The following is a 15980-nucleotide window of genomic DNA, read 5'->3' on the forward strand; positions in this document are numbered from 1 at the left end:
CCGCAGGGGGGAGAGGACCGCGTACCGCAAAAAAAAAAAAAAAAAAAAAAAAAAAAAGTAAAGTCTGGCCCTGGAAGAGACAATGCATCAAATCTGAAACTGCATCAGGAAAGTAAATCTTTCCATGAACACATAAATGTTGCACACTCCCTAACACAAACCTTCTAAGCAATCGCAGGTGTATCACAGTGTTTCCCAGGCATCGTCAGCTACAGTTTCACATGCCTACATGATCTACTTTGCTCCTAAACAAAGCCTCCGTGTGGGAGGTGAGTTAACGAAGACTTCTTTAGGTAGTGAACGTGGCTGGAATTTGCAGCTACCCGTTGACCGGACAGTAGCCTTCGTTTCAAGCAAACAGAATTTGGAGCAAACGAAGTCGAGAAAGCAGGAAATTAGCTAGGTTCAGCAAGAGTGAAAAGACTCTCTGTGAAGACATTTCAACGGGAATATATCATGTGTTAGTCAGGGTGTTAACTTCTTTGCAATAAGTTAAACATATAAATGGTCCCTCCTCCAAAAGGAGGGGGGAGGGGTACAGCAAAGGTAGATTAATGCTCAAAAGATACAATCAGTAGAGTGGGAAAACTCTTGTGATCAAGGGCATGGAAAGAGTGCATCGAAAACATCACAAGTGTTATAAAGATCTGAGAGCGTTACAAGTGATGGTGGTAACTGCCGGATGCCAACCACCTAATGTACCAGGAACCGGGCCAGATTGCTTGTACGTCTTATCTCACTCAATCCTCCTAAAAACCCTACAGGATTGGTCTAGGAACGCCATTTCACTGGGCGAGACGCTAAGGTTCGGTGTTATCCATTGCTACGTGACAAATCACCCCAAAACTTAGCACCTTAAAGCAACAAGAAACATTTATTATCTCAGTTTCTGTGGGTCAAGAGTTTGGGAGCAGCTTAGCTGGGTGGTTTGGGCTCAGAATCTCTCACAAGGTCGTAGGTAAGATGTTGGCAGAGCTTCAAGTCATCTGAAGGCTTGATTGGACCAGGAGGATCCACCCAGGATGGTTCACTCACGTGGCCAGCAGGTTGTTGCCAGATGGTAGGCAGGAGGCTTCAGTTTCTCACCCCATGGGGCTCTCCACAGGGTAGCTTGTGTCCTTAAGACGTGGCAGCTGGCCTGCCCCAGAACGATTGATCAAAGAGAGTGGAAGACAGAAGTTACACTGTCTTTTCATGACCCAGCCTCAGAAGTCACATATCCCTCACTACCCTGTTGGTTACACAGGTCAGCCCTAGTCAGTGCACGAGGGACTACACAAGAGCATGAAAACCAAGAAGAGAGAGTCATGGGGCCATCTTGAATGCTGGTTCCCACTGAGCCCAAGAGTATAAGTAATCTTCTATGGATCACTCAGCCACTTTCAAATCCCGGCTTACTCTAAAATCAGCGCTCTTTCCACCACACAACCGCCTCCCCAAAGCCTGCATGCAGGACACTGCCAAATGAAGACAAAAGGTCTTAGTTATGGCACATCCCTGTTTCATTGTTTTTGCCAAAAGTTTTATCTTCAACCCCCTGGGAATTTTTTTTTTTATATTGAAAGCATAGCTCAGGCTTTCTAACGGGAATTGATGAAAAATAATTTTATCTTATTGACCTTTCCCTAAACCAAACCTGCTGAACCTTATCCTTGGGCTAGAGCTTTTTAAAAGACAATAATAAAAATAAGGGATGCCTGCATTAATAGAAGACAAAATACTTCCTGGTTACAATCCATTTTGTGATCATTCCTATCTTTGAGAGTTCATCCGAATATGTTCAAATCTCTGTGTTGTAGGAGGAGGTGATTGAAGGGTATTTTTATTCCCTTGAATAACAGGAAATCCATCATTTACTCTTTAGTAATAAAAACTGCATGTGTAAGAACTGGGACCATGGAAGGTCAACTCAAATTAAAGATTTTATGATAGGGCGGTTATATTAAATCTTTTCAACAATTTATAGAAAGGATTTGAAATACGTCACATGTATTTCTTTACGTTTTTTCAAGTGAGAGGTTTTATTGCATCAAGTCACAGAATCAGGAGAAAAATTACTCTTAGGTCATCCAGGTCTGGTCCCTGCCAATGTCATACCCCTCCCTTCAGGACCAAAGGCTGGGTATTAAGCCATCTGAAGTCAACCTCTTCTAATTAAAATGAAAGTCATAAAGCAAAGTATTTCAGTAATCTACTATAATAATAATCCCAAATTTATATAGTAACTATATCCAAGAAATGTAAAGCAATTCACAATTTTTATTTCTCTCACCTGGAAACAGAAACTAAAGCCCCCAAGGCAAGTATAAGGGAACTTTCATTAGCTTACATATTTATAGAATAAATGAATGTGCACATGTATGTGTGTCTGCATGCATGTGTGGGGAGAGAGGGAGTCGGAACTGAAATTTATTGAGCACCTACTGTGCACCAGGCTTTGAACTGGGTCCAGTGGACCCAAACATGAATAAGACTCTTCAAAGAAGTCACGGGTTGTTAAGGGATGTAGCATCTCCCAGTGAGGCTCAGGAAACACAGGGGCTGAGGAAGCCCTGACTCTGGACCCGAGGCAGCTGGTGCAGACTGAGAAGCAAAGCCATTTCTGTGCACAGAGGAGACACAGCATCTTTTCACACAGAAAGGAGAACCACTGCAAAGCCTCATGGTTCCTGCCTCCTCCCTGACATCAATTTAGGGTATGGACTCATCACGTGCCTTTTAGTAATAGCTCCAGTTGTGAATTAAAATGAGATTATATTTGGAAAAGCACAAGGGGAAAAGCACAATACAGGTTGGTCTCCCCATCTAGACTTGAGCTCCATATCTTGAGCAAGATGGTAAGATAGTAAATGCACAGGAGTCGACGCATTTTTCAAAACTCAAAGAAGACTTAAAATAGGTATACTCTATTATATGTAAATTATAACTAAATAATGTTAATTTTTTAAAAAAGGACAGACTCAACCAGAAAAGCATATGCTCTTCCCGCTTCTTCTTTCCTTAACTGCAGGCATGATGCCTGGAGGCACAGCAGCCATCTTGTGACTATGCAGTAACAAGCATGAGGATAAAGACTAAACCTTAGGACAGCAGAGAAAAAAAGGTGTAAAAAACCTGGTGCATGAGGCCATTTTTGTGCTGCTGTACCATCTCTAGACTGTCAACCTTCACACTAGAATACAGTTGTGTTATTTCAGTCAAAGTAATTCACACCCAAAATACAAAGCCCCTCCATCCAGATTATTTCCACTCCATCTTCATTTTTCATCAACTGAGAATGCATCCCTCTTCTTCTTCCAGAACCCCAATCTAAGGAGTCAAGCACATAATCTTCAAAGGTGCATTGTGAAAACAGGGGGCTGCCCAAATGCCAGGGGATACAAGTTCTCTGAAGACTGATGTCTTCCTTGACCCGAGATGAGCAAACAGCACGCTCTTCAAAGAAATTCTCCCTCTCTCCCTCTTCAACTTCATGACTCTTTGATAACTTCCAGGTGATGTGCTTAAGTTCTACAGAAAGGGACTAGACTCTGGGAGACACTCAACACCTATTGTCAGCCTTTAAAGCCTCAGCCAAAATTGGATAGAGTCACCCTTTTAACAACCTGTTACAGATCTCTATGCATTTAGAGCCTTGTAGACTGGGGATTTATAAGATGTACGGAGAAAAATATTGAACGATGCACCCCAGGTTATAATCATAGCCCCTCCATTGGGAGTTTGCTCACTGTCTGTCTCTTCACTAGAATGAAAACTTCAAGCAGTGAAGAGGGAAAGGGAGAGGTCAAGGGTGACGTAAGGGAGCCAAACTAAGAAAGAAAAAGGAGATTGCACCAAAAGAAAGCAAACGCATGATCATATTTAGCCATTTTTACAAAGCTATATGTATGTGTGGTCACGTGTTTAAAGATAGTAAGTGAAAAGTATTTTTCAAAAATGATCAATGACTTCCACCACATCTGATGGCTGATTCTTCGCCTTCCTTGACTTCTCTGGACCTCTTGGAAGCATCTGACAAATGGATCACTCCCTGTCTTGCAACACCATTCTGACTTGGCTTGTATGATGCCATACTCTCCTAGTTTCCTTCCTGCCTCTCTGGACGTTCCTTTTCAGCTTTCTTTGCTAGATTCTCCTCTAAATAGCAGAGTGTCCCAGGGCACTATCTGTCTACACTTATCTTCTCTGCCAACACTTACCCCCTATGTGTTCTCATCTAGTCCATGGCTTTCATGGCATTCCACATGCTGACTGATATCTTGTCCAGATTTATAGCTCTAGTCCTCACCTCACCCATCAGGTACAGAATCTTATATCCCATTTCTCCCTCAACAACTAGCAGGCATCTCCAAACTAACATAACCAAAATAGAACTCTTAATCTCCCACCACAAACCCTGCCCCGGTCTTCCCAAGTCTGGAAATGGCAAACATTATTCATGTCAATGAATAATGACATTCATAAGTCAATGTCCTGGGACTCATCCCTAACTCCTCTTTCCCTGACACCTAATCCATCAGCAACTCCTGCTACCTCCACCTTCAAAATGTGTCCCAGATCCAACATCCACTGCTGCCCTAGCCAAACCACCATCATCCTTCTCTTAAGCTACCTGAATACCCTCCTAACTGCCACGTATGCATCCACGCTTGTTCCCTTTGTTCCACACGGCAGCCAGTGATCACTTTTTTTTTAAATTAATTAATTTATTTAGGGCTGTGTTGGGTCTTCGTTTCTGTGCGAGGGCTTTCTCTAGTTGTGGCAAGCGGGGGCCACGCTTCATCGCGGTGCGCAGGCCTCACTGTCGCGGCCTCTCTTGTTGCGGAGCACAGGCTCCAGACGCGCAGGCTCAGTAATTGTGCCTCACGGGCCCAGTTGCTCCGCGGCATGTGGGATCCTCCCAGACCAGGGCTCGAACCCGTGTCCCCTGCATTGGCAGGCAGACTCTCAACCACTGCGCCACCAGGGAAGCCCCCAGTGATCGCTTTTAAACATAAATCAGATCATGTCAATCCACTGCTCAGACTCTTCCATGATGACTTTTTTGGCTGGCCAGTTTCCTAGCCAATATCAACTCCCCATCCCCACCCCCACTCCCACTCTGGGCCCCATTTCTTGGGAAAAGAAATGTGCAAAGCTACAATCTATATTTCCCAGATTCCTTTGCAGTTATGGAAGCTACGTGACACAGTTCTAACCAATGAGACAGAAGGAGAAATCACTGGATAGGGATTCTAAGGAAGCCATTGTTTTCCTGAGAAAAGGGAGTCTGTAGTACTCTATATCTTTTGACCTTTGCTCTTCTCCTTTGTTCCTGCCTAGAAAGCAAATACACAAAGGTGGAGCAGCCAGAAGACGTCAGGAAAGTAAGGAGAAGGCAGCTGCATCAGCCCTTGTATGCCCATCCTTGGATTCCTTGTTAGGTGAGAAAATAATAAATCCCTTATTTGGTTAAGTTGCTGTGGCGGAGTGTCTATGACACATAGCCAAATACAGTCCTGGCACAGGCTTCCAATCACCCTTAGAATGAATCCCCAAAGTCCTATACAACCTCTCCAAAAGCCCCTCCTACCACTCTCCTCCTTACTCTTCCTGCACCGGTGTCACAGGCCCTCTGGGCTATTTTTGGAACATACCACGTTTATTTCCACCTCAGTGTCTTTGCCCTTGCTGTCTGCTGCATTGCTCATACCCTAGATCTCTCACATGCTTTATTTGCGTCCTCTCTTTACTCAGTTTTCTCTTTTAATGTCACTTCTGCACCAAGTTAGTGCCTTGACTACTCCATCCAAAACTGGCTCCTTCACACTCTAACTCTTTAGTGATTTATTTTTATTCATAGCGTTTACCCATATGTAAAATTGTCTCTACCTGAGAGTACTTTTTTTATTAAATTGTTTACTTAATATCCATCTACTCCACTGGAATGAAAGCTTCAAGAGGTACAGGCACATCCCCAGTACCTAGAAGAACACACAGCGGGCATTCAAAAGATATTTATTCAATCAATCAGTTAAGGACATCTTGAACTTAAGGCAGACTCTTCCTTACAGTTCACCTTGGTTTTGTTCTGTTTTTTGGCTGTGTTGGGTCTTCGTTGCTGTGCGCGGGCTTTCTCTAGTTGCGGCGAGCGGGGGCTACTCTTCGTTGCGCTGCACGGGCTTCTCATTGCGGTGGCTTCTCTTGTTGCGGAGCACGGGCTCTAGGCGAGCCGGCTTCAGTAGTTGTGGCTCGCGGGCTCTAGAGCGCAGGCTCAGTAGTTGTGGCGCAAGGGCTAAGCTGCTCCGCGGCATGTGGGATCTTCCCAGACCAGGGAACGAACCTGTGTCCCCTGCACTGGCAGGCGGATTCTTAACCACTGAGCCACCAGGGAAGTCCCAGTTCACCTTGTATTGCAAAAAAAGCAGTTTGGTATTGGATTTATTTTGGTTTTGTTGTTGTTCTTGTTGTAGTTGTTATACTAGCACTTTTGGGGGACTAGCGTACTTTGTATTGGCACCCTTAGCATACAATTTCATGGCCTCACCCAAATTTCTGCACCGGCTCCGCCTCCATAATTTAAAACTGACCTAGTGACTGAATTTAGCAGCAATGCGTTCAGACACCTGCACTGCCCGTGAACAAGGCCGGGGCATTATCATCCTTTTGGTTTCTCCCAGATTATCCAAATGACGGTGAGGGGTGAACCACAGAGACTCATTTTCTCCCTGACCTTTTCTAGACTGGGCCAGGGATATGATAAATCCGTTCTCAATGTGGACAGTATCATGCCAGAGTGATATAGGCGTCAGATGCCTGGTTCCCACCCCACCTCACCAGCTACTTGGCCCGTTTGAGCTCTCAGGGTTACGGGGAGGAATAAAGGAGATTTGGGACCCCGCGAGCTCTGCGGGCTTCCCCGCTCACAAGCGAATCTGGATCCGGGTTTTTTACTTCCCTCTTACCCTCCTGCTTTGCCTTGCCGCCCACCCCCAACCCGCAACCCACGCAGCCCACCAGGCAGCCGGCAGACCACCCCAGAGCCCCTCGGGCGCCCGGCCCCCCCGCAACCCGGGCAGAAACCCGCCCACTCCCGTCGGCCCCCGCGGCCGCTCCCGTCTCCATGGGAACGAAGGCAGCCAACCGGCGCGGCGGCTTCCGCTCCGCCCTGACGGCGGCGAGGACTCCGGCAGCGCCTGGGGCTCTGGCGGGTCTGCGGGCTGGGGGCCGCGATGCTGAAGGCCAAGATCCTCTTCGTGGGGCCCTGCGAGGTGAGGCCTGGGCCGGCGGGGCGGCACGCGGGACCCGGACGGGGGTGGGGCCCAGAAGCCGGGAGCCCAGTCCCACCGCGTCCATCCTGGTGTGCGCCGCTGGCTTCACCGTGAACTCGGTGTTCCCAGACCTCGGCCCGGTTGTACTAAGGCCCGAAGGCCCAAGGTAGTGAGTGGCGTTATGGAATCAGAGCCTAGATCTCACGACTCTCCTTTGCGCCTGTGGCTCTCCCTAATGAGATAGGTCTGTGGAACAAGAAAACCAGGAGGAAAGACTGAACCATTACCTGGTCTTGGAACAATTAGCTTTTCGTGTGGGTGGTGATGGCGGGGGATTAAATCTACCTGTGTACTTCACACCGTACACAAGAATAAACTTCAGATGGACTAAAAAGCTAAATGTGTAAAAGAACAACTGTGGAAGTAGTAAATGAATATACTCTCCAACTTAAACACCCATCAGAATTGCCTGGTGGTCAGTTGCACAACTCGCTGGTCCTATCCCAGAGTTTTGATTCAGTAGGTCTGGGAGGGACCTGAGAATTTGCATTTTGCTGATGCTGGTCGTCCAGGGACCACTTGCTGGGAACCACTGTAGTCGATGAACATATGGAAAGTTATGTTTTTAATCTTGTGACAGGGAAGGTCTTAAACACAACACAAAAATGAAGAAGCCTTAAAAGAAATGACAGCAAAGTTAAAGCCAGGGGAAAGTATTAGCAAAATGCATGACAAAGAAAGGATTCATAGGTAGAACATACAGGAAAGTTTAAGAATCAATAAAGAAAAGAGAAGCAACTCAAGATAATGTAGCAAAGTCTGTGCGCAAGAAATACAACTGACCGATAAGTATGAAAAGATGCTCAGTCACACAGTCGCAGAACACAGAACAAACAGATGGCACTTATTTGCTCATCAGTTTGGATGAGAAAAGTTTAGAATATTGTTAACACGCAGTGTTAGAATGCTTTCAGGGAAAGGAGTATTCTGGGATTGCAATTTTAAATGTGCACAGCTTTTAGCGTGGCAATTACATTTCTCAAAAGCTACTGTAGCTAAAGACTCCTCCACGTTCCCCATGAGTCCTACACGATATTGAACAGATGGAAACACCCTCGGTGCCTATCAATGAGCAAATGTCTGAATAAACTGAGGTACATTCTTACTTTGTGCAGCAGTGAAACAAAATAAGGCAAATCCATGTAAACTGACACAGAGAACTCTCCAAGATGTAAACTGTTAAATAGGCAAGAAACAACAATATGCTTGGAATTACGAAAAGCAAAACAAACATAGATATCTTTTTTAAATGGAAATTCTCAAACATATACAGGGGGAGAGAGAACAATGAACCCTAGTATCCATTACCTAGCTTCAACAACAAAATTATTTCTGCACATACACATCTCCCTCTCCCTTACTACTCTTCTAATTTACCAGGCTTCCTAGTCCGTAAATGTGCCACGTCCATTCCTACCTGGTGCCTTTGACTTAGCTATTTCCTCTGCTTGTAAGCAGGTAAAGTCACCCAGCAGCAGAGCCAGCACTGAAATCTGTGCTCCCCGCAACCCAGAGCAGGCTGTGCCCACCCAACCAGAAAGAGCCCTCTGCCCTGGTGATCTCAGGGTGGCCGTGGCCTCTGCTGCATCCCACCTGGGTCCAAGCTGGCTATCGGAGGGCCTTCTTGTGGTTTACTCTTCTGCTCTTCAGCAACGATCTTTCACTGTCTTCATTTTCACAGAGTGGAAAAACCGTTTTGGCCAACTTCCTGACAGAATCTTCTGACATCACCGAATACAACCCAACCCAAGGAGTGAGGTGAGCCCTGACCAACCCGTGTCCCACGGAGTCCCTGACCATCACCCGCCCCTGACTTTGGTGCTGGTGGCATCCCCAAAGTATAGTGTTTCCTAAGGAGAGGTGCTGCTCTTGTTTTTATGTTTAGGATCCTGGAATTTGAGAACCCACACGTTACCAGCAACGACAAAAGCACGGGGTGTGAATTTGAGCTCTGGGACTGCGGTGGCGATCCAAAGTACGTTTCCTTTAGAGCATTTGCTCCATCAAATGCTTCAAAACTCAGCTGCCTGCCAGGCACCTTGGACTTGGGCCTAGCGAGCGCCCTTCCTAGCATGTGTTAGAGGCGCCATCAATTACTGGTGACATGCATTGCTCTTGAAACTTTAGTGACTGGGTTATAATATAGTGAGAGGTCATCCATCCATGATTAATACTTAGACATTATTTTCAAAGCCCACAGTTAGAAACCAGAACCATTACTTATACGTGGAATCTAAAAAAAATGGTACGAGTGAACTTATTTATAAAACAGAAATAGAGTCACAGATGTAAAGAACAAACTTATGGTTACCAGGGGGGAAAGTGGCGGGGGGCTGATAAATTGGGAGATTGGGATTGACGTATACACACTACTATGTATAAAATAGATAACTAACAAGGACCTACTATATAAGACAAGGAAATCCAATACTCTCTCTGTAATTATCTAATTGGGATTGACGTATACACACTACTATGTATAAAATAGATAACTAACAAGGACCCACTATATTAGCACAGGGGATCCAATACTCTATAATGACCTATGTGGGAAAAGAATCTAAAAAAGAGTGGCTATGTGTATATGTACAAGTGAATCACTTTGCTGTATAGCGGAAACTAACACAACAGTGTAAATCAACTATACTCCAATAAAAATTAAAAACAAAACAAATGCAGAAACCAGAGCCACCTACCCTTCACGCTGCGTTCTTTTCTGCCACGCAGGTTCGAGTCTTGCTGGCCAGCCCTGATGAAGGACTCTCACGGGGTGGTGATCGTCTTCAATGCTGACATCCCAAGCCACCGGAAGGAAATTGAGATGTGGTATTCCTGCTTCATCCAGCAGCAGTTTTTACAGGAAACTCAATGTCTGTTAATTGCACACCACAAACCAGGCTCCAGAAGTGACAAAGGAAACCTGGCTTTGGGTAAGAAGGCTGGACTTCTCCTTTCTGCTGTAGTCTGAAATGCTCTGGGCATTTGTATATTGCCCTGTGTCTTGGAAACCAGCAGCCCTGTGCAGTTAAAGAGCATCTGCTGTGTCCTAGACATTTGTTTTTCTTACCGTGTAAATCAGAACTGCTGGGTTGGAAGATCTGTTGTACCATCCAGGCCAGGATGCACACACTTTAAAAGTAGGCAGACACTAAAAGGGGAAAAAAACCTGGTTTTAGCCACTCATCGGTACTGTTAGGGACACTCTTTCCTGACTTGCCTTTAAGCTCCAATTTGCATGTGACACACACCATTACAGAGGCGTCAAAGTGATCATAAAAAACAACTCAGAATTCAGAAATGCCTTCCTCTGGTGTAAGAACAGAGAGGGCCTGGGAGTGGCTTGGAGAGCTGTGACCCTGTTGCCAGGTGGCAGTGTGATGAAACCTTTCTCTGTTAAATTGTGTCACGCAAGGCACAACTTTACTTTTGGACTTGGGAAAGTTAAACAAATTGGCTTCCGTACAACTCAGGTCCTGGGACTTCCCTGCCGGTCCGGTGGTTAAGACTCCTCGCTCCCAGTGCAGGGGGCCCGCGTTCGATCCCTGGTCAGGGAACTAGATCCTGCGTGCCACAACTAAGACCCGGCTCAGCCAAATAAATAAATAAATATTTTTTTAAAAATAAAAAATAAAATACTCAGGTCCTTTGGAGCTAGAAATAGCCCCTCACTAAAAGTTCATGCCTAATTACATTATTTTCCTTTTTAAGCGCCACCCTTGAACAAGCTGAAGCTGGTGCACTCAAATCTTGAGGATGACCCAGAAGATATCAGAATGGAGTTCATAAAGTATTTAAGAAGCATAGTCAACTCAGTGTCTGAGAGCAGAGACCGGGAGGAGATGTCAATTATCACCTAACCGGCCTTCACCTAGACGCTTCCGCATCCCAAATGAAGTCAATTTCAGTGCAGATCTGAAATCCATCCACCTCCTACTAAAGTTCTCATCTCCCTTTGGCTGTAGAAGACATTTTGCTTATTTGGCCAAAGGTAACAGTCAGCCAGGGAGTTGACTCATACCATCTATTCTCTGTCCTCAGTTCAGCTGAGAAACTCCTGTTATTGAATTCTGATTCCTTTGCCCCAGATCTCTCCAGAGAGCTGGAAGACTGAGGTGGTTTTTTTTCCCCTTCACATTATGTCATACTATAAAAGTTGTGGAATTGTAACTGTCATAGCCCAGTGATACCAACAGTAGTTTAATCCACGTACATTGGTTTAAATGTGATTTTCATTCCTTAACCTGTACAATTGGCCTAGGATATTTTTGAAAAATATTAGCATTTAACCTCTCCAAGATTTTATTTTTATTTAGATGTCCTTGATATCTGGACACCATATCACACTGGAAGGTGGAATACATATACATCTTCTAAAAACATTTTTTATTATCTCAGGGGAATTTAATTCTTAAATATTATTTCATGTAATACAGGGGAAAACAATGTTATGTTGTCATAACAACCATTTGTAAAAATAGTCAAAAGATTTAATGCTCAGGATAAGCAAATATGGTGAGTTTATAGCTTATTGTACAAGTGAGTTTGTTTTAGTGATCTTATGAATTATTGTTCTTTCATAATTTGTACTTTTTGAATTTTTTAATACAGCCAACCTGAAAATACATTAAGTAGATCAAAAGTTAGATGTAGGGACTTCCCTGGTGCCGCAGTGGTTAAGAATCCACCTGCCAACTCAGGGGACATGGGTTCCATCCCTGGTCCGGAAGATCCCACATGCCACAGAGCAGCTAAGCCCGTGAACCACAACTACTGAGCCTGTGCTCTAGAGCCCGTGAGCCACAACTACTGAGCCTGCGTGCCCCAACTACTGAAGCCAGTGCGCCTAGAGCCCCTGCTCCGCAACAAGAGAAGCCACCGCAACGAGACGCCTGTGTACCGCAACAAAGAGTAGCCCCTGCTCACTGCAACTAGAGAAAGCCCGCACGCAGCAACGAAGTCCCAACGCAGTCAAAAAAAAAAAAAAAAAAAGTTAGATGTAGGTCTTTTCAACTGAGAGTGGAAGAAAAGTAGAGACACAAGAGATGAAAAATATGCTTGGCTGCGTTTCACTCTTACAATGAAGAGGGCTGAAATGCAGCTGTGTGGGCGGTCTGCTTGAGAGAGTGGTGTTGGCAGATAATGACAGTTCCCTGGTAAATTTATTTATTTATTTATTTATTTATTTTAAAATTTTATTTATTTATTTTTTTTTTTTTGCGGTACACGGGCCTCTCACTGCTGTGGCCTCTCCCGTTGCGGAGCACAGGCTCCGGACGTGCAGGCTCAGCGGCCATGGCTCACGGACCTGGCCGCTCCGCCGCACGTGGGATCCTCCCGGACTGGGGCAAGAACCTGTGTCCCCTGCATCGGCAGGCGGACTCTCAACCACTGCGCCACCAGGGAAGCCCTTAAATTTTATTTTTATTTATTTATTTTTGGCTGCGTTGGGTCTTCGTTGCTGTGCGCGGGCTTTCTCTAGTTGCGGCGAGCAGGGGCTGCTCTTCATTGTGGTGCACGGGCTTCTCACTCTGGTGGCTTCTCTTGTTGTGGAGCACGGGTTCTAGGTGCACTGGCTTCAGTAGTTGCGGCACACGGGCTCAGTAGTTGTGGCTGACGGGCTCTAGAGCGCAGGCCCAGTAGCTGTGGCGCACGGGCTTAGTTGCTCCGCAGCATGTGGGATATTCCCGGACCAGGGATTGAACCCGTGTCCCCTGCATTGGCAGGCGGATTCTTAACCACCGCTACCAGGGAAGCCCCCCTGGTAAATTTAGATTGAACTACAGTCACCTCTTAGTAAACTGCCTGGATTATCCGTGAGCACATTTTAGGCCCAGGTTAATTTCCTTCTGCCTGACCTGCTCTCAGTTGGAACTTTTGCAAGGAACACAAGATTACGTTAATGTAAACTGTAGTAAATCTTCTTTATGTAATACCTGCAATAATAATAATTGATCTTGAGACTACAGCTCCAAGACAGAGATTATTTTTATCTGATTTTTAATGATTATCCAAGAGCTCAACAGAAAAATTAACGCAGCAGCTTTCATTTATGTTCGTAGCCAGAGTACAACCCTTGTGAGCCCTTGAATCGAGAAAAATGTTTTAAAATTTAAGAGGCCACGTGTGCACAGGTTACAAGAGAACATTTAGTGAAGAAGTCTCCCTGTCTTCCCTGTCCCCAAACCCCGTTCCCCTCTCCAGAAGCCCCCTTACCTTCCGTATTCTGTCAGGAGAAGTCTGTGCTTTATTAATGGAAACAGTAGCAAACTATTCACACTTTTTTACAACTTACTTTTTTCACTTTTTTTATTTGGAGGATTTGTGTAACTATATACAGAGCTGCCTTTTTCTTTTTTACAGCTGCATAATATTCCACTCAATCATTTACTTGGGCATTTTATATTATATTTACTAACAATTTATGTTGAGATATTATATTTTTATTGATGGACATTTTAATGGCATTGAAAAACATGATTTGGGACATAAGTATGGTGAATGTGGAATTTTAGGGACGTGGTTTCAACCGTCAGCGCTTTTGAGGGAAGGATAAGACGGCTGGTCTTAGAATCCTAGTTCTGATTTACAGTGTCACAGAACCATTTTCTAAGTGCACAGTGATTTTTGCTGTGTGTGCTGGCATATGGTTAAAATTCCCTTCTCTGTATCACAGATGTGACAAGGCACGTGAAAGCCACAGAAGCATGAAACAGCCCAGACGTGTGGGAAACTCGGTAGTGGATTGTCACTCAAGGATGTGTGGAGGAGGGGAGTGGAGGTGGGTGGGTGTGTGTGTGGGTGAGGAGAGAAGACCAGGGGTCAAATGGTGAAGGGCTTCTTACACCCGGCCAAGGTGCCAGGGTTTGAGCTGCCACTGAAGGATGTTCACTGCAGGTTGACGTGGTCGGATCTCCATGGTAGAAAAGCCCCTCTGACCGCAGTGTGAGGGCTGGATCGGAAGGAGGACGAGTGTAGAGGTGGCTGCTGTCGTTCCTTGGTTTGTGGCTCCATCACTCCAGTCTTCAAGGCCAGCATCTTCAAATCTCTCTCTGCTCCATCTTCACATTACCTCCGCCTCTGTGTATCCGACTCAAATCTCCCTCTACCTCATTCTTGTAAGGATACTTGTAATTGCATTTAGGGCCCAGGATAATCTCCCCCTCTAAAGATCCTTAATTTAGTCACATCTGCAAAGACGCTTTTTCCAAGCAAAGTGTCATTTACAGGATGTGCACGTTACAGGGAGTGGGGTCTGATGTCCGTGGGCCATTATTCAGCCTACCACAGATGCTGTTCACTGAGGCATTAATGGAAGAGGAGGAGCAGGTTTTGGGGGAGTGACAAATGACTAGTTCAAGGTGACTCAGCAAGTTAGGGACAGGGACAGAACTGGATCCCATGCCCCCACTCTTTCCACTGTCTTGTGTAACTGGGCAGATGAGTTTACAAGTGGACCTGGCTAAGAGTCTCACCCTTTGACACTGAACCTAGTAAAGCAGTAACAACCACAGAAACAACAGCAGGGCAAATAACCATTTTTGGAGCTAAACCACCCAGAAAATGGTTTGCAAGCATGTTGCAGATAGATCTAGCATCATATTTCTTGAAACCAGTCGAATGACCAAGTAGTATTCTGAAGCTCTGTTGTAAAGAAAATTACAACTTATATTATAACCTGAATGTCCATATGTCAAAATTGTTCAGGAAAGCTCCTGGAGGTCATTATACCTTTGCTGGAACACCAGAAGACCCTTATGTCCAAAGTGTAGGCTAAGTTGCTATAACAACAGAAGGAGCTTTGCTGGTAACTGAGAACATGTAAGAGTCAATAAAAGAGCAGTGCTCCTGGTACCCATTGAAAAGGTAACTGCATTGGTACCACTTAAGAAAATCATTCTGAACTGCGGCCCTTCTAGATCTTGACTTCAGCCTTCCCCACCTGATTCCTGAGAACTACATAATATCCTGGCCTTGGCTGATGCTTTCTCAACAAACGTACTCTTTCCTCAGGCAAGAAATGAAGGATTCTACATTTTAAAAACCAAAACCAAAGAAATTAAATAAATGAGGAAGATGGAAACTCTGCTTTTGAATGTTAAGAAGAGATTACATATTTTTGACTGTGACTTCTAAACTGCTTTATCAGTTAAATAATTCTCTATGATCTGGGCCATTCTTCCTACCGAGGTTAAAAGCTAATGGAAATGTTGTGTCTGCCAAGTATTCCCACTTCAAAAGGAAAGTTTCTTGGTGCTTTGATGTGAGCAACACCTCATCTGTCTTCTTACACCGTACAGTTCATTCCTATCTAGGCTTTCTGATAGCCTTTAAAAGTATGCCTCCTTTCTCTAAAGCCTCAGGCAGATTCACGCCACACTTAGAGCTCTTTGGATCAAGTGTAATTATATATAGATCTTAGACTTTCAAAGTGTTGTGTAAAAAAAAAAAATCTATTAAGACTGTTTGTAGGGCTTCCCTGGTGGCGCAGTGGTTGCGCGTCCGCCTGCCGATGCAGGGGAACGGGGTTCGCGCCCCGGTCCGGGAAGATCCCATATGCCGCGGGGCGGCTGGGCCCGTGAGCCATGGCCGCTGGGCCTGCGCGTCCGGAGCCTGTGCTCCGCAAAGGGAGAGGCCACAACAGTGAGAGGCCCGCGTACCGCAAAAAAAAAA

General features: G+C 45.2%; 1 protein-coding gene across 1 annotated transcript; it reads left to right on the top strand.

Annotated features, from left to right (window-relative positions):
- The first annotated feature begins 7102 nt into the window (after positions 1-7102).
- Positions 7103-13758, top strand: IFT22 (intraflagellar transport 22). Its single transcript, XM_007126376.4, has 5 exons — positions 7103-7250; positions 8992-9068; positions 9196-9285; positions 10038-10240; positions 11019-13758. The coding sequence occupies exons 1-5, from the start codon at positions 7212-7214 to the stop codon at positions 11165-11167; spliced, it is 558 nt and encodes a 185-aa protein (XP_007126438.2). The 5' UTR covers positions 7103-7211; the 3' UTR covers positions 11168-13758.
- The last annotated feature ends 2222 nt before the right edge of the window (positions 13759-15980 follow it).

This window comes from Physeter macrocephalus, chromosome 14, assembly GCF_002837175.3.
Source record: "Physeter macrocephalus isolate SW-GA chromosome 14, ASM283717v5, whole genome shotgun sequence".
NCBI classification, from domain to species: domain Eukaryota; kingdom Metazoa; phylum Chordata; class Mammalia; order Artiodactyla; family Physeteridae; genus Physeter; species Physeter macrocephalus.

Coding starts and splice junctions, on each gene's coding strand:
- IFT22 (XM_007126376.4), top strand. CDS start 7,212: ATGCTGAAGGCCAAGATCCTCTTCGTGGGGCCCTGCGAG. Junction 7,251..8,991: donor TCTTCGTGGGGCCCTGCGAG/GTGAGGCCTGGG, acceptor TCATTTTCACAG/AGTGGAAAAACCGTTTTGGC. Junction 9,286..10,037: donor GACTGCGGTGGCGATCCAAA/GTACGTTTCCTT, acceptor TCTGCCACGCAG/GTTCGAGTCTTGCTGGCCAG.